This window comes from Eleutherodactylus coqui, chromosome 13 (genome assembly GCF_035609145.1).
Source record: "Eleutherodactylus coqui strain aEleCoq1 chromosome 13, aEleCoq1.hap1, whole genome shotgun sequence".
Classification (NCBI taxonomy): domain Eukaryota; kingdom Metazoa; phylum Chordata; class Amphibia; order Anura; family Eleutherodactylidae; genus Eleutherodactylus; species Eleutherodactylus coqui.
The window spans coordinates 29047854-29070568 of record NC_089849.1 but is presented as its reverse complement, the minus strand read 5'-3'; the positions used below and the strand labels follow the sequence as shown (position 1 = coordinate 29070568).

The following is a 22715-nucleotide window of genomic DNA, read 5'->3' as shown; positions in this document are numbered from 1 at the left end:
CTTGTCTGTGTTAAAGGGGTATTCCAGGCATTTACCCTCCCCCTCCTGTAGTATTGATGGCTTATCCTTAGGATAAGTTGAGTGGTGGTAGACTGCTACTCGGGACCCCCTGCGATCAGGTGATCTCAGCCCATGCAGTCACTGCAGCGGAGCCTCCTATTACGATTCTGGCTCCAGCACTATATTGGACCATCTGCAGTTCCCGGAAGAAGGTGAAACTGTCCGACGGGGCAGGAGCACTTCAACATGCAAGTGTAGGTACTCCAAGTAAAGATTCTCCAAAATTGTTACTGCACGTGGAAGACAAGCATTTACTAAAACAGCCATGTTAGGGGCAGGGGACAGATACTCTTTAAAGGGGTTTTCCAGCTCTTAAAAACTCATTAGCTATCTAGTGGATATCTCATCAATAACTGACTGGCAGGGGTCCGCACGCCCAGTTGGCTGTCACCTTGTATTGAGCAGGAAACAGATAGCACCATACATGGGGCAGTGGCCAAGTGTGGTATTGCAGGCACAGCTCCCACTGAAGTGAATGGGAGCTGTACCTCCAATACCATGCCAGACTACTACACCACATACAGAGCTTCTGCTTCTTGCTCCATACAGGGTCCCGACAGCAGCCTGCTGAACTCAGTCGGGGTCCAGTCAGCTATTGATCCTAATATCAATTTTTAGGAGCTGGAAAACCACTTTCACCAAATAGGGTAAGAGAAGCAAATGAAAAAAAAAGGCATACATATTAAACAAAGCATAAAACAAAAACATCCAGCTCATTCACCTGTACAAAGCTAATGCTGAAGTTCTGTGTTTGGCTTGCAAGGGGTGACCCGTCAGCAGTATTACAGAGCGCCAACGCCCCAGAAAGGTTTAACACACCAAAGACAAGTAAAAAAAAGAAGGAAAAAGAAAAAAAAAAAAAAAAGATCTTTATTGGAACACATCTGAACATCAGATATACTCTGGTTTCAGCTGGGTGGAAATTGTGCACCTCTTGTGGGACATTGAAACCCAAAGGACATCAGCAGGGACGAGGGGGCATGGAACTGTAAGAGGAGCGGCAATGGCAATTTTTTGTTTCATTAAATCCCTGCAAGCAGCAAACCCGTTTAATTTATGAAAAGTGAGGGTTCCCTGCCTGAGCTGAACCGTGAGCCCTAATGAGTCTTTTCCCAATCAAGCCTCGGTGGCTCGCGGCACATACAGCATATGCCACGTATGTGCCCACGGCTCTGGGGACCATGGGTAAGCTCGTAGAGGACCCCCCCCCCCCCTCCCCCACCAGCGCTGCTTTAGGTAAGTACACAGAAAAACCTATAAAACAAGCAACTGTTCTAACCCCAGCCCCTGGATGTGGGATGGAAGAGTGGAAATAGTCGAGAGCATGGATCTAACCCAGAACCTGAAAGAGGCCGTCCTAAGGATGCACCCGTTCGTCGTGATAGTAAAACTGCTCATTCAAAACCAAAAGATGTTCCTAGGAAAAATGGAAAAAATAAAGGATTCCCTTCCGCACCCCCTGCCCCTTTTCCACCATCCCACATGAGGAGGAGAGGTGTCCGCTGCTCCTGCCGCTCTGATTTCTCAATGGCTGATTTTCAATGGTCTGAAAGTGAAGATGAAACACATTAGAATCGGCTAAACACTGAATGTAGACTTTGTATTAAAGTGTTCGGGATTAGAAAAAGCACATGCGGTTTTCTTCCAGCACCCCATCTGTCGGCAGGTTGTGTCTACTACTACAGCTCATCCCTATTCACTTCGGTACGGAGCTGCAATACCACACACAATCTGTGGACAAAGGTGGCAGCATTTCAGGAAGAAAAACAGCCCTGATCATCTTATCCTGGACAATCCCTTCAAATGCATCATAAACTGCAATTGTGTAGATGTCATATTAGGGCTCTTTCACAGCAAGCAGAATATTCCCCACAAGATGCAGAAAATCCTGCACCGAAAAGCTTAGATCTGTTGACAATTCCGCGTCAAAACCCACATGTAGACATGCAGGTTTGGGAAAGGAATTCCACAGCAGCAGATTAAGCGCAGCCCTGCAGTGTGTATTGTGGAAATATTCCGCTTGTGGATAAGAGTGCTTAAACCATGTGTCACCTTATTGTAGTCAAACCCACCAAAACAAGACTGCGGCCATGTTTTAAAGGGGTTGTCTCACGAATAGAAGGTAGTAACTAGCAGTGATATGGCTAACTATCTGATCAGTGAGGGTCCAACCACTGGGACCCCCACCCCATGACCACTGTTCCATCCATTACAATGAGACTGCTGGAGGAGAGTTCAAGCACTTGTCTTTCTCCGGCAGTCCCACTGAAATGAATCGAGGGGTAATGCACATGCTCAACCACCCCGCTATTCATATGGGCACCTTCAGGACCCACAATCCCAGCATCAGTGTAGGCCCCAGTGGTTGGACCCTCACTGATGAGATACTTATTCTTTATCCCGTGGACAGGGAATAACTTCTATTCACTGGGCAACCCCTTTAATACATGTCTTACGCAGACCCGTACCCCCTTCCCAAGCTCACTATATTGGCCAGACCCCTTCTAGAATTAAGACTTATAGTTAGCTAATGCACACTTATCTCTGATTGGCCAGCACTGATCATGTGAGTAGCACTGGACAATCAGAGAGCAGGTATAGTGCACTGGTAGTCTATTGGACAGACGACAGAGAAGAACCAAGTCAGATAATGGTCCCCCCCACCTTGTCTGCTCCCATGAAAGAATCCTGTCCCAAAACCAGAGGGCCACAAGGTTGGGTAACCTTGAATAAAATATACTGAAGTTTCCTGGTTTCTGCTATTCGCGGATGTCCTGCATACAGTCTATGTAAACTAATAATAATCTTTATTTGTAAAGCGCCAACTTATTCTGCAGCGCTATACTAAAAAAAAAAAAACGCACTACGGATAACCTTTATCAGTCTTAGAAGTTTGTGGGTTATTTTTTTTTTTTTTTAGCCAACTTCATTTACAGAGACCAAATAAAACCTCTTTAATAAACTACATCCTGTCTACACGGCGTGTAAAGCAGAAGTAGCTGGATACTTTGTTCTATAGACGGCCGGCGTAATGCATCATTATCAGTAGGGGCAGTCATCATCACCGCGGTGTTTGACATTTGCTGATCTTGTGCAATCTCCGCTAGCCAAAAATAAAAGATCACTCTGTCCCGATCTAATCTGGTTCCAACCTCAGAAACAGGGAAGTTTCTGAACATCTGCTGGTCATGTACCAAACTGTATTACAGTACAGGACTCCATAACTGGCTTCCTATATAACTTGTGGTGATTGTTGAAGGAGCAGCCGTAGTCCGTGCTGCCGTTACCTGAGGCATACCGCCTGAATATACATTTGTTATACACCTAACAGTATTAGGTAGTAGTAGGAGATACTTTCCTATAGCGTTATGTCCTCCATCCCACCCTGAACTACAACCACAGCTCTAATCGCTTCCTTCATCCTCTACGTCTCACCTATGTCAGTTTCTTGGCCTTGTTATACAGAGAGTCCACCACTTTGCTCATGTTCTGAATGGTTTCCAGAGCGGCTTCGTACGTCTTATCTACAGGCGGTTCGTCAAAAATAATCAACACCCCCTCTCCCTGATCTAGGATGCCTATATAGGAGAAAGGAGAGAAGGATTAGAGACATGCAAACACTGGACATGCTGATGTAAAACATATCACAGCAGAGGTTTGCTACAATTGCATCCAGTCCAGACAAGGCTCTGAGCTAAACAACCTCCAAGCTGATACATTGTAACAAACAAAATTCAGAAAAGTAGAAAGATTGTGAGATAAGTATACAAATACGAATGATACATTTGTAGCGACTCCTCAGCCGTGAGACATATAAACACTGTACAGGCTTTCAGCCTATGAATGTAAACATGAATGGCTCCATTCACTGACTGCAAGCCGAGATCTTGAAACTGGTAAGGAGAATTAAACAAAATGGTAGATTAGAAAATTGCAAAAAACTTCATTACTCCATGAATGCTATACTAACAGAACTGAAAGTGTAAACTTATCCCCCATGCACAGGATGCAGCATAAGTGTCCAATGGCTGGGGGTCCGACCGCTGGGAGCCCCACTCATCACGTGAAAGGGGTCCTGTGTTTCCCCTGTATGTAAGGAGCCGCGGTAAGCAATGCTCACCGTCACTTCATTCATATCTACAGGACTGTTGGAAACAGTAGAGTGACGGCACATTCTTAACTGCTGCTCCTTTTACACAGGGGGACACAGGACACTTGCGATCATTCGGGGGGGGGGGGGTGAGGGAGGGTGTGACAGCAGTCACTTCTCTTGTGTTCTGTAGATAGGGTAAATGTGTAAAACTTGGTAAACCTCTTGAAGGCTGGGTACACAGGTTGTGGCCAGAACTCTGCAGCATATGATAAAACTGCATATGGGCACCATTTTCACAATGACTGCCATGTACTTCAGAGCACGCCGCAATCGCCATGCAACTTAAAAACTGCACCGACCTGCAGTAAAAACAGCAGGTCATACCGTTTAGGTCACATTGTGTGAATGTAATTTAAAGTGGGTTGTACCAGAATCGAAGGGGATAACTTGCTGATCAGATGGGGTCTAACTGCAGAGACGCCAGCCGATCCTGAAAATAGGGGATCCTTGTCCTCCTCTACCCATCACTTCTCCCCGCGCGGTGATGTCAGACTTAACGGAGTGCCAGCCGAGCATGTGTGGTCGACGCTCCGTTCATATCAATGGGGCTGACAAAAATACCTGAGCACTTGCTGCTCGCCTATTTCTGGCAGTCGCCTTAAAATGAATGGAGCGATGTGCACTCGCATGACCAGTGCTCCATTCAGTCCCCCCCCCTTCATGAAGGGATGTGCAGTAAGCCCACAGTGAGGAGGAGAGGGGGACACACACACACACACACACACACACACACACACACACACACGACACTGGATCCCCCTATATTCTGCATCAATGAGCCTCTTAACAGTGAGACTTGTGGATTGGGTATAACTTGCGAATCCGGTACAGCCCCTTTAAAGATCAGGGAGTTGTCATTAGCATCAATGCACAGCTTTAGTGCGGAGTATACTTCACTATACTAGAAGAAACAGGTTTCTGACAGTTTTCCTCATGTGAGATATTTCCGCTCTATTACCTTCAAGGATGTGTTTCACTACTACCCCTCGGCCAAGAGAAGTGCGTTTCATAGACAGCCAGCATCTCGTAAGCACAAACATGCTGTAAATCCATATGCTGACAGTGTAACATATACTGTAGTTAAACTGGATTTTTTTTTTTTTTTTGGCCAAAAAAGCAGCTCAACAATTAGGAAGCATCTAAGCTCTTTACATAACACGTATTTAACTGGCCTCCAGGGAGCGCTCATCTTCTTGATCCCTTATCTCTAGCACGCAGGCTTCTCTCTGAGCCTCTGCTAATCCTCTGTGCTGATGTGCTAATAAATTCTGCCCAGATGGCTGTGAACGTCTTATTTAGACTAAATGCACCAACATATTAAAACCTTTCCTCGTCAAGCCGGGCTTGGCACTCGAGAAAACAAGTGAATGTCATAAGTAAAGCTCTAAGTCATAGAAGACCAGTCTGGGTGCATTTCTGAGACTCACCGTGAAATTTCTTGTCTAGGATCATCTGGGAGAGTTTGCGTTCTACCTCGGGCTGAAAGGAGAAAAAGAGAAGGAATTTATACAAAAAGATGCAAAATGGGGTGTGCAACCTCCGGCTGATGTATTGGTGGGTTTTCAGACTCTCATACTGTCCTGGTCCAATGGTGAATAGACACCAAGGAAACTATTCCGGACTGAGACCTGGAAGTCACTAAGGACGCCTTCATAAGGGCCGTAACCGCTGCGTAAAAAACACCCAGCAGATATGCAGGAAAGTCCAAGTTTTTTCCCCAGCACCTCTGCAGCATAAATACACATGTTGCAGATTCAGGCTATGTTCACGTGGCGGAATTCATTGCAGAAAGTGCCGTGCAAATTCTGCCTCCAAAATCCACATCAAAACCCGCATCTGACGCAGTATTTAGCGCAGAGCCGCATGCAGGATATCTGCTGTCAATGGGCAAAATCAACGTGGGAATTCCCATGTGGAAAACACTGTTTCTGCGGCAAAAACTTACTTGACGCAAAAACGCCATTTTCTGCATCAGAATTCCACATGTGGATTTTGCACATTGATAGGGCAAATTTAGCATGTGGATCCGCAACAAGAGCAGTTGCAGAAAGCCACAGGTTTTGACGCGGAATTTCCACTGCGATTCTGTCAGCGGAACGTCTGCAGCATTTTCACCATGTGTGAAGACAGCCTAAGGGTACTTTCACATGTAGCAGAATTGGTGCAGATTTACACAGCGGAAAATCCGCACCAAAAGTCACACGAATATCTGCTACGTGTGAAAGTACCAAGATCACATTCACGACTTGTACCTGTCCGTAGTAGACTACACTGTTCTACCTGGGCAAAATGCTGGAAACAAATGGAAACCTGATGAACGGAGACCAAGGCTTGCAGATTGACACCGGATGTAGTGTGCACAACCCCTGACTGGTGGCTTTTTGGACTGTGATGTTATCCTGCAGCTTTGGTCTCCATTTAAAAAATGGCAGCCTATGGAGCTGTCCGGGGTTCCATCGGAATGCCGTTTTGGTATGAGAAGCCTAGACAGGCGCCGAAATGAAGTGTGAATGTAGCCTAAGCCATCTGTAAAAGCTGCACAGTTTCAAGCTGATCTATGAGGAGTTCCTTGCCTCAGTATAGGTATCAATAGCTAAAAGTGGAACAACCCCTTTAAAAATCCACATCCTCCCATCAACTGAATACAAGCTGGAAATGCTCTTCTTAGCTTGCAGCAGTGACAATGCAATAGTATTGATTGATGCATAAAACTAACAGTAGAAAAAGATACCTACAGACCACCTTTATGTCAAACGCTCCTTACCTTTGACAATTTGATGAGACTGGATATGTGATCAATCTATAAGGAAAAGTAGAATGAAAATTACATCCAGAAGCTCATGGGATGAAAGATAATATAATGACATTTTATGAAGGAACACTAAGGGGTCATCTGCCTTTGAAGGGTACCCAGAATACAAACTGATCAGAGGAGGTGTCCCCAATGACCACATGTAATTTTGCAGGTACAGTGACTAGAACTAGCAGACGACCTCTGCTGCTGGGAAAGGGGTATACGGACAGGTTAGCAACTATTTTAGGGTTTAGGTGGCTTTACACAGGACAACTGTCAGCTGTGTAAGTGCCAACAGTCATACCAAGACTTATTGCTCCTGTGCTTTCATACAGGAGTGATAGTCGCTCAGTGAATGGCGGTCGAGCGTGCCGGAGATGTCTTCCAGCTGCCCGCCTCCATTCACTGTGGACAGGCAGTCAAAGATGAACGAATACCTGTTTACACTGAGCAAGAACTTGCCCACTAGTTTCTTTGTTCCAGTGAGCCGAACTGAAGCGACTACTGAGGATTTTTGTAAGTGTGGCTTTACACGGGACAAATGGTGTATGATGTGTCTGGTTCTCACTTATCCCTGTGCCCACTATGGAAATTACAAGCGCATTCAGCTAAGAACAGGTATATCTAAGATGATGTCAGGGAGACTGCTATGGTAAACGCAAGGAAACCTATCCGAGACGGATAAGAAAGCTCCCGGAGACATCACCGTCCTCCCAGCACTTACCTGTACTCTAGAGAAAGGCTCAATGACTCGAATAAGGTTCTGTTCCAACAGGTTGTCATAGAGTTTAGCCAGGTGAGTAGTAATAATGGGATCCTCCCGCAACTCTGCCTTGTAGTCTGTCAGTGCCTGTAAGGGCGGAGGAGGAGATCCCTCGGGGTTACCGTCATCTCGATCACAGAAAAGCGTTATATGAGCAAGTTTATTACTGATGCAAGTCTTACCTTTTCAAAATTGGCAAGAGAGCGATTCTTGCTGGCCTGAGCCACACACTTCAATGCTTCTGTCTGTAAGACAAATGTGGTAATTCCTTACTCAATTTCAATACAGCCACCGACAATTAAAGTGGTATTCTCATGATAAACATATATGGTTTAGCCATGGCTGATAAATGGTGGTCTTACCAGGGAAACCCATAATGATTGAGAGAACAAGGGGTTTTATAACACTTTAGAGAAAGGCTGCAGAATGAAGGTTCTGCACAAATAAGGCACTAACCAGTGTAGTCTGAGGACTGATGGACAACTCCATCTATCGGACATTTATGGCTTTACCATTTCCTTTAGTGAGGTTAAAGGTGTTGTAACAGTTTGTAAGGGGGTATTGTTGCAGGTGGAGGGTTGGTGCGCTAGTGAACAGAACTGCTATGTGCTGGAAACCCCTAGCTCAGTAAAGTCTGTAGCGCCCTGGACTGCAAGCACAGTTTTAATTCAAGTGAGGATGGGTCATCGATTGCTTGAAACCCCATTAACAAGCAGACAGAGAAAAAACAATACAGAAAGAAAATGGAAGAGATTGTAGAAAAAAAAAATTGTATTAAAAAACCACCATCTACTTTGCAGATGGAGGGTTTGTCCAGAACGTTTATGATATATGACCTGTCCACAGCTCAGGGTTCCTGCCAATCAGCTGGGCTGCTGTCAGAACAAACAGCTCTGGAAGCAAGTAGCGCTGTCTGTATAGCAGTGGACGGGTTTGGTACTGGAGGCACAGTTCCTCCTGAAATGAACAGAAGCTGTGCCTGCATTACCAAACCATGAAGCTGCAACGGTGACAGTGCTATCTACTTCTGAGACTGCCTGCATTGACAGTGGCCCAGCGATCAACTGATCAGTGGTGATCAGAGTCCTGCTCAACTATTAGTGACCAATCCTGAAGATAGGTCATCAATACTAAAAATCCAGAACTCCTTTAAATGTGAAGAAGCCCTTATGCTGGGCACAGCTCTCATATAATGGACAAGGGGTGTGAGACGGAGGTGGGGGTAACTATTAGCTTTACAAATACTGTCACCTTTTCTGTAGAGAAAAAGACAAATAGCAAGTTACCAACCTGCCGTCCAGCGTAACGGAGTGCCAGCTTCCCGCTGACCAAGGCCTGCACATCTTCTGGCCTGTAAGAGAGAAACATGAGAAATATGTCCCGTGCAGGAAACAGTCTAGAATCCTGAAGAACAAGGTTTTATGATTTCACGAAGATAATTACCAGAAAATCACAGAATAAAAATCTAATTTCTAGCACTGATGGAGCTGCAAAAAACACAACAATCTTGTCTTCAGTACAAAGACAAAGAAATTTTCTGGGCAAAAACTACCAATGACTCATCTTCAGGATGGATCACCAATAGTTAATCGCTGGAGATCTGCTGCTCAGTGTCAGTGCAGCGGGTCGGATGTGAGTCATAGGTGACGACAGCGAAAGTGACTTCACTGCCATTCAAATCTTACACTTCAGGCACTTCCGCCTCCGACCCCAGGGATAGATGCGGTAGTATAATAGCTGCTTCAGCTCCAGTACCTTTCAATGGCAGCGAAGCCAGCTAAACCACTCCTGCTACCATCTTCTATGATGGACGCTTGGCCTGCTGCACTGACAGTGGGCGGGCGATCAGGTAATGGCTGGAGAGCTCGAGCGGCCGGACCCCAACGATTAACTATTGATGACCCATACTGAAGATAGGTCGTCAATAGTTTTTGCCCAGAAAATTCCTTTAAATGTGTTGACCAGGTAAATGTAAAAGTGACAGTTTGTAAATCTACATATCTACAATACCCAGAATGCCATCCCCAGACACTTCTTTGTACCCATGGGCCCTAATTTGTTGAAAGGACACCAACCAAAAAAAATAAAATGTACTCAAGATCTGTGCAAATATTCTCAGTAGAACACTTCTTCCAAGTCTTTGCTGGACTACCATGTGCTTATGACATGTCCTGCTTGTGCTTTCACTTGATGAGACCTATCATAAGGATATTACACCGCTACAAATAGCCATCAGGGACATAAATATGTACATATTAGTTGCATTAAAATTTAGCAGCTGTATGAGCTGATACTGACGAAAACGAAGAATTGGTCTCTGATTAACTAGGCCATATAAAGCCAGAGCACAGGCCAGGAAGTGTTGTCATGACCACATAGGAATACAAGAGCTTCAGGCTTTGCTTGACAATGGCTGAAGCTCTTGTATTCCTATGTACGAGTTCTTTAAGGTGAGACTTACGTGTTCAACATGATCTTGCACAGCAGCATGTACTTCAGTGCTGTGATAGCTCTGGGACTGTCAATGGAATCGTATCCCTCAAAAGCCTCATAGAAATAGGAGTAAGCCGTTTTCCAATCCTTCTCTTCTGCTGCATGGATTATGCCTGAAATGTCAATGTCAATAAGAGTGAGAAAATGGGAGAAATGACAAATTCTATGCCACGGCTAAACTTCCGTGACGCAGGAGTGATGGGCTTTTAAGTCCCAGTAATAGCAATGGTCCAGTGCATGGTACATAGAATAATGCAATCAGGGTCATTCAAGGCATTGTTGGAGAATTACAAGTTATTCCCCATCTACAGGATAGGGGATAACTTGGTGATCGGTGGGGGTCTCACCACAGAAACCCTCACTGACCCCGAGAATGGAGGTCTAATGTACCACCTCCTCCTCACTGCACCCCCCTGCAGTGGAGAGGAGACTGAATGGAGTGACAGTCACACAGGCACGCTCTCACTCCATTCATTTTCAATGAGCCTGCCAGAGACAGCCAAGCCGCAAGCACTCGGGTGTTAGTCAGCCCCATTGAAATAAATTGAGCGTCGAATGCACATGCTCAACTAGCACTTCATTCAGGCCCCACAGTGATAAAAAGGTGACCACCATTCTTAGGATAAATAGAGGTCTCAGCAGTGAGGCCCCCACTGATCAGTAAGTTACCCCCTATCCAGTGGATGAGGATAACTTGTATATCTGGTACAACTACTTTAAAAATGACTGCAAGTTACTAACCCGACTGCATGTCCAGTGCAGCCTGGAGCTTGGGTGGGCAATAGATGGCATTTGCTGTAGTACGGGCAGACGTTAGGGCGGCTCTGGCTTTGGGTAAGTTGCTAAGGGCATGGTAGGTCTTGCTCTCCAGGAGTTGAACCTCCACCAAAAGGGCTTTGTCATCCATCTTTTTCAGTTCTCGTAGAAGTTGTGAACCTAAAAAAAGAACGAGATGGATCAATGTATGCGGACAAACTGGCCTGTCCTAATTGGTAATCATGATATACACTGACATGCCAAAAGTCATAGGACAGCAATACATAATTTGATCATGAAACACGTTACCTCAGTTGACATCTTGGGAACGTCCATAACTGTAATAAGCTGTGATGTGTTAGCTCGTGAGTGAGAGTGAACACTGGCCAACGTGTTCATGGCAAGGCGATGTGAATGATTGGAGGTTGAACAAGGCATAATAGTGGGTACCGGATGGGTGGTACATTCCATTTCCAAAGTTGTGCGGGCATTTAACATTCCTCAATCCACAGTGTCATGTGTGTACTGGGAATGCGTCATAGAAGGTGTTACCACCTACATAGGACAGCGATGTGGTTGCCGCCCTGTGACCGACAGTCTGGTTAGATTTGTCCGTGTGAACAGACAAGCGACTCCAGAAGAAATCACATCCACATGCAATGCGTGGGGTCTCCTGCATTTATCCAGTGGTGTTCTTTAGCTTCCATGGGACCCACCATTGGGCCTCTGTTATCACCATGACACCAGACACAGAGCCTCATCTGGGCTCGCGAAGTTGGGTTAAAGGGGGTCCTACATAATATTCGTTCCCGTCACATGACTTTTGGCATGTCAGTATGTTATACAGTAACAGAAAACTAAGTGCATACAGATGGGGTATCAGGAGCTTTAGATTAGAACATTATCTTAGTCCATTTTCATTTAATCAATCGACTTAATATTCTGTAAAGTAGCTCCAAATTAGTGTTATAGTTTACATTATGTGTAATTACGTCAGACCTGTCCATTACGCATATTCTGCATGTCCCATTGCATCCTCATTTCTTACAAAAATGGACTGCGTATTCACTGAGCGCTCGAGAAACTGAACCGAGAACTTGACATTCTGATGTTACACTAGGAGAAAGGCTGCCACCTGCTGGAACACTTACCTAATTGCAACGCCTCTTGGTAACGCTTAGTGTCAAAGTAGAGCGACACGAGTCGAGCCTAGAACAAGGGAAGTCAATAAATGCAACGATGCAAAAACAGGGATGTGGATATAACACTAATGATAAACAGAAAATAACTGATCCCTATGGGCTGTTGTATAGTGAGCGGGACCACACTTGTATTCTCATATGTGGTGTATGATATGATGGATTGCACTTATTTTCTACCGAGTCACACTTACCTCAAGTGCCTGGCGCAGAAAGGTTCTCTTCTCAGCCTTGGCCCATTCAATGCACTCCAAGCAGAGCTCCACCTGCAAGAGATCAGAGGTCATCCATGTAATACAGATTACCTGATCAGACATAATATGGGTGATGTATAGCTGCTGCAGAACCTCTAATGCACGCGAGGGGCCACAAGTATAGTAAGGTGGGCTGAGCTTGTCATTTGCTGAACTGCAATCCAATTTACAAACCGTACACTACAGATTAGAATATTCAGATGGTGGCTGATCTCTGCGATGGTCTGCATGTAACCCCATAGGTCCCCTGGAGTGACCGCTGTACGGTCAAGCTGGAAATGCACTGTTACGTTTTTTTAACACCAGACCCACGGCTTCAGTATAAACAGGGGTTGTCCTGATGATGTGTATGGAGACAATTCGACTGTCTGGAATCCAACTTCTCGTAGTGTTAAAGAAGTTGTGCCGAAGATGAAAGTTATCCCTTATATACAGAATAGGGCTTAAGTATCTAAACAGTGGGGGTTGACCGCTGAGAGCCTCACCAGTCGCAAAAATAGGGGTGCCAAGTGTCTGCAAGTGACTAGAGCGATGATCCAGCATGCACATACCCGAAAATAAGACAGTGTCTTATATTAATTTTTGTTCAAAAAGGTTTAACTTTTTTTTACATGTATAGCTGCCTGGACACTATTTAAATAGATTTTTTTAAAATTAACTGTTAGCAGGGCTTAATTTTGGAGTAGGGCTTATATTTCAAGCATCCTCAAAAAGCCTGAAAAATCATGCTATGTCTTATTTTCAGGGTATGTCTTATTTTCAGGGAAACAGGGTAGTTGCTCTAGTCCAATGAGACTACGGGAGACTGAGCTCAAGCACTTTGATATCTCCAGCAGTCCCATACTCAACTTCCGCTCCATTCACACAAGAGGACGCAGGTCTCCCATTCTCGTCCCAGTGGTTGGGCCCCCAGCGATTGGATAGATATCCCCTATCCTGTGCATAGGGGATAATTTTCAACCATGATAAATCCCTTTAACTAGTGCTTGACCTTATGTGGCGAACTAACACACAGCTGTCTGAAGTGCACGGTCAGCATCATGCAACTGCAGACAGCTGTACCACCACGATATTCTCATCAAACCCACGAGCCTCGTCTCTCACCTCCTGTCCAGTAGCAGCCTCCATGTCCAAGAACAGGTCCAGGAGAGATCTCACAAGACGGGCTGCTTTTGCCTTACTGATGGAGTTCAGGAAGGGGCGGACATATTTCAGAAGACCACCGAGCTCTGAAACAGAAAGAGGCAAGAACATGTTAGCAGAGTCATCGAGGATAGAAGGATCTATATTCAGTAATCACTTCCCTCCTTGGGCTTCCAATCTACAAGTAGTAATAACTGAGGCCCCACAATGCACTGCTCTCTACTCAGTTGACAGCCATTTCTCCTTTAGGTCACGTCATTTATTCCGAGTAGCAATCAGAAGGGGACTGAAAACCGCTTTGGGTGTGAATGGAGAAGAGTAGAACATACTTTACAGTCAATTCAAAGTTTTTTCACAAAGTTAAAGGGGTTGTACCGCAAGGTCTCCCCTATTCCAGGATGAAGGATGACTGGACGATCGGCCGGTTGGAGGGCAGTTGGTCCAAGATTTCTTGTCCTTAAATAAGTTTGTCCAAGGAAAAACTCCTCCGGGCGGACAATTCGTCCAATCTCAATGTGTCCTACATATCACTATGTGCAACCTAGATTTTATCCACTCCGCATTGGAAAAGCAAAAGTGATTCTGAGCCACTTGTTTTAACCCCTTAGTGACCAGGCCAAATTTTAGAAATCTGACGTGTGTCAATTTAACAGAGAAACTTAACAAATTCTGACATTTGTTTTTTTCGCCACATATTGTACCTCATTTAGGAGGCATAATTTGTATGACGACTCCGATGCGGAAGTCGCTCCTCTCAATACTCTGGCATTGAGGGGGATTCCACCATGGTCTTCTCTGCCTCTTATGAGTTTCACCGTTCCGATCGGCAAGCAGAGATGAAACTTTTCACTTTCAAAACTTTTTTTTTTTACACTTTGCACCAGATTGCTATTATCTTTGATAACAGCGTATCGTGCCCGGGGACTGCAAACCTTGTCGTTGCTGGGCCTCTTTGTTTTTGCTTATTTTTTTCAATCCGTGTATAACTGATGTCATCACAGGCCGTTCAGTGCTTGCACTACAAGACCTGGGATGATGTCACTTATGTGATTAGTTAAAAACTAGAGATGAGCGAGTATACTCGCTAAGGCACTTTACTCGAGCGAGTAGTGCCTTAGCCGAGTATCTTCCCGCTCGCCTCTAAAGATTCGGAGGCCGGCGGGGAGATCTCTCTCTCTCCCCCCTACAACTCACCTGTCACCCGCGCCGGCCCCCGAATCTTTAGAGACGAGTGGGGAGATACTCGGCTAAGGCACTACTCGCTCGAGTAAAGTGCCTTAGCGAATATACTTGCTCATCATTTTTTACTACGGTATTAGGTCAAGAGGTGGCGATGACTGACCATTTAAGTGGTTCAACAGAGGGAGGGGCCGCGTCTGTCAGCCCACTGGCCTTGCTGCAATGTGACAGCAGGATACCCCGGTAGCCAACGGCCTAACAGTTGTCTCCAGGCCGGCCTATTAAGCTACATATCCAATTTACAACAGACATAATACATTGTAATACAGAAGTGTTGCACTGTATTATATGCAGGATCAGAGGATTACATCTCCAAATTCCCTAGTGGGACTGATTTACACGCAATGATTATTGCTCAAAATTCATTCAAACGATGGTTTTTGAGCCATAATCGATGCGTGTAAATCCTACCATCATTTGTTTTTCTGTCGAACAATGGATTTCATGTGAACATAGGGATAGCAGGGAACGCACATCGAATTCTTCACGATAGTGCTGATAACATTGTTTTCAGCTGCAGCCCCATGGCAGAGCAAAGGGGCTGTATGCAGACAACAGACCACCTGCTGTTATCTGCATACAGCAAAGGGAGACTCATTTACATCCAAACAAAGCTAATAAGCTACTAATGGGCATTAGTGCCCATTAGCAGCTTATGCAAAATGATAGCTGAAGCTGTCAATCATCCTAGCTTTTGAACAATCATCGTGTAAATGGGGCTTTAGGAGATTAAAAAAAAACGTTTTCTCAAAAAGAAAAAAAATTCAAGGTAAAAAAAATTGCCTCTTTCCAGCTACAAAATCTAATGTCTAAAACTCCACACATAATTGGTATCGCCACATCGGTAAGGAAATAATTATTTAGCCCACTCAGTGGATAATACAAATAAAACAAACAAAAAAAAAAAAAAGCCAAAGTTACTGTTTTTTCTTCCCTCGGCCTCTCAAAAATACCATTAAAAAAGTTAAAGAAAAAAAAAATGGTACCAATGAAAACAGCCCCTTGTCCTGCCAACGAGCTCTCATACAGCTATGTGGATGGAAAAGCAAAAAACGGTCCGGATGTTTTAATACAGAGATGCCAGAAAAAGTGTTTTTATTGCGAAAAAGTTGTGAAACCTTAAAAACTTTCCCAAAAGACTATAATTTTGGTATCACTGTAATCGTAATGATACCGCATGACGAAGCAAAAAAATTAAATAAAAATGCTGCGCAAAACCAAGCCATGTCATTAAGGGGTTAATGGTGGATTCAAAAATGTTCCTGTCATGATGAGACCCATATTTCTTCCACAAGATTGATGACAATGACTTGGCATGAAGTGTGATGCCATCCTGGAGGAGGCGCCCGGCGGCTATTTATACGAGCTCAGGGTGATGCGGTGTACATTACATTACACGGACGCCGCCTCATCCCAGCGCATCACACAAGTTGCAAAACTTTTACAGCGTCACAACCCGAGAGCCCATCAGCAGGTCAGACGGCAGAGCGGCCGCCGGACCGTCTCCTTGCACTGCATGGTGGTACATTGCCCACATCACGGGCAGGCAGAAAATAACCCCTCGCTGCGCACTGCATGAAGCCATTGCTGCTGCCTACAGACTTGTCAATGAAGTTTATCTTAACCCTTTAACAACCATTTTTTTTTTTCCTTCCCACTTTCAAAAAATCCTAACTTATTTTTCCGCTGACCCTGCGGTCGGGGGGCTTGTTGTTTTTTGCGGGACGAGTTGTATTTTTCAAATGGTACCATATAAAGTACTGAAAAACTTGTAACAATTTCTAAGTGATGAGGCAAAAAACTGCAGTTCTGCCATCTTGGGGAGGGGCTTGTTTTTAGAGCACGCACACGAGCAAAACCATCATGATAACTTTATTTTGTGGCTCCGTACGATTAGGAGGCCACATTTATAGAGGGGTTTTTTGTTTTGCTTTACTACTTTTAATATAAGATCTGGGGGGAAAAAATTCTGTTGCCATCCACTGATCACAATAACATTTTTGTTTCTCAGTAGATCCGGATGTGCGCCGGCTCACTTTTTGCGGGACCTCCTATAGTTTCTATTGGTACCATTTTGGAGTACACACGACTTTGTTATTGTTTTTTATTACATTTCTGTACGAGACTGGGTGACCAAGAAAGAGCAATGCTGCAGTTTTACTTCCCTGATAGATCAGACTTAGGCCGCCTGCACACGGGCGGAAATCCTGCGGGATTTCCGCCGCTCAAACCCTGCATTGGAGTGCATTACAATATGCACTCCTATTCAGACGGCCGCGGATTGGCCGCGCAAAATCTCGCACGGCGAACAAATCGCAGCATGTCCTATTTTTGTGCGGGGCTCGCAGAGCCTCGCACAGAAACGTCACTCACCCGCTGCCGGCTCCGGTCTGCGCCGGCTGCCCGCACATGAAAGAGTCGGGGCCGCCGGGCGTGGGTGACTACGCGCTTGTCTCTGCAGGCGCTCGGGTCGGGTCTCGCGGCGAGAATTCTCGCCGCCGGATCCGACCCGCTCGTCTGCAGGCGGCCTTACTAACTGAGCGATACCAAATGTTTGTTTTGATTGTTATATTATAAATACAGCAGGGGGGGGGGGGGGTTAAATGTAACCTTTACATTTGCAACAATCCATTTTTTGCCATACTCATTTTTATATGGTATTTGTACCAGAACTGTATAAAGACGTGCCACAAGCATGTCTTAATAGGCAGAAATACATGGCAGCCCTGAAGATGTTCAGAAGGCCCCCCCGACTACCACAACACCAGAACGGCACCGTGCGATCTTATTGTAGAGGGAGGAGCATTTGGTACCCCTGATCACTGATGGGGGAATTTAAATGTCGCTGTCAAAATTGACAACGGCATTTTAAAGGGTTAACAGCCCGGATCACCATGAACGCAGATCGCAGCTGTTGTGGCTGGGTGTCAAAGACAGCAGACACTGACCATGTGAGGAGCGGGCTCAGCTTCTGCTCCACACAAGCCCCGAGCACCAAGGACGAACATATATGTCCTGGTTTGTGAAAGGGTTAAAGGGGTTATCCAGCGAGGATATATCATCTTCAAGCAGGCACAGCGTGGAGGAACATGAAAGCAGCCATACTAGCCTCCCCACTGCTTCTGTTCCATTGATGCCCCATTCCCTGAAAAAGCCAGGGGTGATGTGCATGCTAAAAGGGACATGTGACCTCCTGCAGCCAGTCACGTGTCTATGTGCTGAGGCATTAAAGCCGAAAATAAAGACCAGCAGAGGATCAAGCGAGTAAGGCTGCCTGTCCACAGGCGTTGCCGAGATCCGCCGCCCGGGAGCAAGAGTCGGGAGACGGATCTCCGCTGTCAGCCTATCTGACAGATAGGCTGACAGCGGAGAATGGCAGGAATTCGCTATGATTCTCTGCTTGTGGACAGGGGGAGGGGCGCTTTCCATAGCAACACCATGGAAGGCATGCACCGCGTTCCCCGCGGACGGATTATCAACGTGGGGAAAGCAATAAAAATACGCCCGTGGACAGGCAGCCTAAGGGTGACTACCCGCTACAGTTTTTTCACTGCGAAATTTGCAGCGTTTCTTTTTTCTGCAGGGGTCTATGGGACTTGTAATGTTAAAATCGCAATCACCCAAAATTGCGATTTTGCGGTAAATTACGATTTTGCGATTTTAACATTACAAGTCCCATAGACCCCTGCAGAAAAAAAACTCTGCGAATTTCGCTGTGAAAAAACTGTAGTGGGTAGTCACCCTAAAGCTTCTTTTTATGCGATTCTACCACTCTGGGCCTGTTTGAAAACAATTTTCCTCCCTGGACAACCCCTTTAATAGCCCCCTTAAAGGGCTTATCCAGGCAAATGCTATCCTCAGGATAGATTATCAATAATTAGTCAGCTGGGGTCCGCTGCTCAGGATCGTAACACAACAGTTCTGGTTACGGCCGGCCCTGTCAAAATACACAGGTACAAAGCAGAAGATGATGCCCCGACCCGAGTAGTGGCTGGCGCTGGTAATTGCAGGCACAATGTCCATTAAAATCATTGACTATTGTGCCTGAAATTATCAGCATCGGCCACTACACAGGGTCGGAGCCATCTCCTTCCGCTCTGTACCCGTGTTGTGGCGTTGACAACGAGCGTCTGATCAGCAAGCGCCTGGGCCCCGAGCAGCGGACTCCTATCAATTAGCTTTCCTGCAGATAGGTCATCAATAGTATGCCTGGAAAACCCTTTTAAAGTACGTTGCCGTCTACACGCTGCGAGTCCTCCCACGTCACTTAAAGCCACTGCCGTTCGCACATGGCAGACAGGGCCTCAGGCAGCCAGACATCGTGATGAAGAATTCCCGCGCCTGTCATAGCAGGATCCGCCCGTGACCGCCCACGCCTGATCTCCACGCCCCAGTGTGATTACACCATGAATGGAGGCGCGAGTAGTGAATCTTCCCCTCAGTCCCAGCCGGCCGATCCCAGAACTATTCTCCCATACGAGTATTAGCAGAGATTCACAATGATAAAAGTCAGCAGCGTCCTCGTCTGAACTCACCTGCTGCCTGCCCGGTTTTGGCCAGGAGCCCACCCAGCTCCAAGATGCTCTGCTCCTTGACGCGTACGGCTTCCTCATCGCTTTCCTGAATGTCCCGCTTCACTGCAAAGCAAACAAAGACAGCGTGAAACGCGGAGCCTGACTCTCGCCTTGCGGTAAATATGCGTTCTGGATTGTTCGCAGGACCCGATCGGCGATACTCCGGAGCGAAAGAAAAGAGGAGCAAATAATCAGCTTCCTGCCTTCCTTTTTCTTGGCCTTCTTAAATAAATGCCATAATCTTAGCACCGGTGAAACAACGAGATTTTGTCCCTGTACATAGACGGAGGTGAAATGCGCTGTGAAAACCCGTAGTGACAACCAGCATGACGGCGATTTAAATGTCTGCTGTGCAGGTCGGGTTCTGCGCTAAAAATTTTTGCACCGCGTGCATGAAATTTGTTAGACTCTCACCTGCTTTCCCACTACTGCTGGGGACTGAGTGTGTAAATCTGTGTTTCCGGTAAGTGTGGCCGTCCTCTAACCGTCGGGTTTTAAAGCCGCCTATTATATCCACTGTAACCCAGCGGGGTCAAGAACCCATTAAAGCCCAACTGCCCCTTTTATACTAAACCTCATCTAGTTACCCATAACGACCAATCACATCACTGCTCAAAAAACAAAACTGGGAGCCGATTGGTTGTTATGGACAAAGAGAGTGTTACAAACTAACCATCAGTGTCCTTGTTACCATAGCGACAAAAACCAATGCTACATTTGATTGAACCGATGCATTGCTCCGGGTCACAAGACCGCTTCTTCCTCCAAGACGGTCCACTTCTATGTTCTGCACATCGTTGTCGGGTAAACTGGCCAATGGAATACCTCAAAGCCATCAATGAGACGCCCACCATCCTGAGAACGGGGGTCCGTGCCCCCCTCACCGTGAGGTTACTGCATCCCCTGCAGGGAGGAAGAGGTTGCACAAGTGCGCCGACGCTCGAGTATTTACGTCAGCCCCGTTGAAATAATTGGAGTGCCGACCGCACATGATCCGCCAGAGCGCCATTTGTTCTGATGTAACTGCAGAGTGGGACACGGGACCCCCACTATCAGGATCGGAGGGTGCCTCATTAGTGAGACCCCCATTGATCAGCACGTTTCCCCCTACCCTATGGGTACGCCCTCAGACATGCGCAGTGCAGATATTTTTTTAATCTATTGCTTTTCCCGCGTCATCGCCTAGCGAAGGGCCGCAGTGACCAGCGACAAACACGTGTCACAACCGCACGGGCGGATCTGGGAGAACAGCACAGAAATAGGGCAAACAGCCATCTTAGTAAGGGCGTCTGTGGAACAAGGAGGAAGAGGGGGGGGGGGGGGGGGAAGAGGCAAGAAGGCCGCATGGATGTCGCTTCCCCCCCCCCCCCAATGTCTCCTGGCAACACGCATAAAGTAAAGATCAGCGCCGCGCACAACTGCATTCTTGCTTCGTTTTTACGCGCTTCCGTAGACTTTAATAGGCGATTTTGGTCTGTAAATACGGGCGAAAAATGGGCATGCTGCGGTTTTTACGCGAATGACCAGTCCACGAAAAAACCCGCTCATCTGAATACCCCAATTCATGTTAACGGTGTTGTACGCTGTCCGTGTAATGCCCCCCCCCCCCATCGCAGGAGTTATACCCCATTCATAGGAGAGGGCAGCTGGCAGCGGGTCCGACCGCTGGAACCTCCCGCCGATCCAGAGAAATCGCTTTGCCAGGTCTAGGAATTTTGCAGATGGTCGGCTGCGCTCGCCGTGACGCCACTCACTTCAATGGGGACCGCTGGGAGGCAACGGAGCTGCAGCACTCTGCGGCGGTCCCGCAGAAGTAAGCGGGGGCGGACATGTCCAGTTTGGGATGTAGGCTTTTTTTCTGGACCAAGGGGGTCCCAGCTGAGATGGCAATCCCCCTGTAACTGTAGCAAACACTCAGCTGCGACAAGTCACGGACCGCCTGCCCGTGTTCAGCCTCTGCATGTCTTTGTTCACTGACAGCAAGCAGAGATCTTGCTGCAGGACTCAATGATTACAGGTTGCTCCTGTAGGATATATATATATATATCCTTCTCGCCAGTTATATAGGCCCCGCGTCTCCGCTGTACGCCACAAAAGTCGGTAACACGAGGGACTCCCATCTGCCGTTGCTGTAGCGGTCCGCGCCCGTCACGCGGCGGGGCGGCCACCATTTTGCATCGCGATTTTCTGTCTCAATTACTAAACAGAAAAACTAAATTCTCGCCATAGATGTGCCCGGCGCCCGCCGCCACCAACATGCCACCACGACTGCTGTTTTACCGGTTGTGGCCCCCCAAGTGACTGATGGCTATCCCCTGCTATAGGGAAGCTGGTGGCCCCCCATCACTCCACATCTGGGCCCCTCTGTCCGCATAGCCCTGTGATGGGGGTCTCCGCTGCCCCTACAGACCCCAGGACCCCACTGCACTGCAGCTGGACGGGCAGTAGATGCCTGATCACGTGTCCCCGGCTCCTCCATACACACACATAAGAAATGGCCGGCTGTCAGCGTCGAGCCTCCCCCGCATCCAGCCAGCCCCGGCCGGCTCCCCTCACCTATAGACTGCAGGATGTCTATACTCGCCGCCCGGTCCGTCACCAGCATTTCTTGCGCTCTCTGGAATTCGATCACAGCCGCTGTCGCCATCTTGCCCTATTCCTGCACCCTGACACAGCTCTTCCGGGCCGGAAGTAGCGCTACCGGAAGTCCTCCCCCCTCACGGAGAGCCTCTTCCGGGGGATGCCGCGGGGGTTCTTGGGTAGTGTAGTTTTCAGCTGAGATAAAGGAGTGAGCGGGCGGTTGGAGAGAGTGAGGGATGGACAGTAGACATAGGGTGTGAGGGAGGACGGGGAGTCACACAGCAGGGAGGCGGGCTGCTAAACAGCAGGGGGTCACGGGAGCTTTCGGCTCTATTGGAGGGGGTAATATATATATAATATATATATATACGCCCCCAGAAGAAGTTGTCATTTTGCCACTACGCTCGTCCTGCAGTTCCATCTCAGGCAGATATACAAATGATGAGGGTTGTGGTGATTAGATGAACGGCCCTAAAAGTAGTTCCCCCCTCCGTCTATAAGAGGCTCTCGGAGGTTCCTTGTGTGTGGTGACCTCTTCTTCCGCTTGTGTAGAGCTTGTTGACCACTAGACGCCTCTACGGCACAGAGGAGAGATTTCACCCCGTTACCAGAGTCTGAGGGGGGCGCATTACTGGGATGCGAGAAGCTGGATGGTCGTATCCATGAATTGTCCCCCATCGTCCGTTTTTAGATGAAATTAATAATTG

General features: G+C 46.9%; 1 protein-coding gene across 1 annotated transcript; it reads right to left on the bottom strand.

Annotated features, from left to right (window-relative positions):
* Positions 1 to 911: 911 nt before the first annotated feature.
* Positions 912 to 22144, bottom strand: PSMD11 (proteasome 26S subunit, non-ATPase 11). The gene is made up of 14 exons (XM_066586063.1): positions 21985 to 22144; positions 19390 to 19491; positions 13577 to 13701; positions 12413 to 12484; positions 12171 to 12228; positions 11005 to 11199; positions 10232 to 10376; positions 9061 to 9121; positions 7953 to 8015; positions 7732 to 7857; positions 6978 to 7013; positions 5641 to 5692; positions 3496 to 3638; positions 912 to 1606 (listed from the first exon to the last, which is right to left on the bottom strand). Exons 1-13 carry the CDS (start codon positions 22073 to 22075, stop codon positions 3496 to 3498), a joined length of 1269 nt encoding a protein of 422 aa, XP_066442160.1. The 5' UTR covers positions 22076 to 22144; the 3' UTR covers positions 912 to 1606.
* Between the last annotated feature and the right edge of the window lie 571 nt (positions 22145 to 22715).

What these genes read in the sequence shown, in the direction of transcription:
- PSMD11 (XM_066586063.1), bottom strand. Translation starts at nt 22,075, where the DNA reads ATGGCGACAGCGGCTGTGATCGAATTCCAGAGAGCGCAAGAAATGCTG. An exon ending in TTCTGCGCCAGGCACTTGAG is followed by an intron (nt 12,229 to 12,412) that starts GTAAGTGTGACT and finishes CCCTTGTTCTAG; the next exon opens with GCTCGACTCGTGTCGCTCTA. An exon ending in CCAAGAGGCGTTGCAATTAG is followed by an intron (nt 11,200 to 12,170) that starts GTAAGTGTTCCA and finishes TTCTTTTTTTAG; the next exon opens with GTTCACAACTTCTACGAGAA.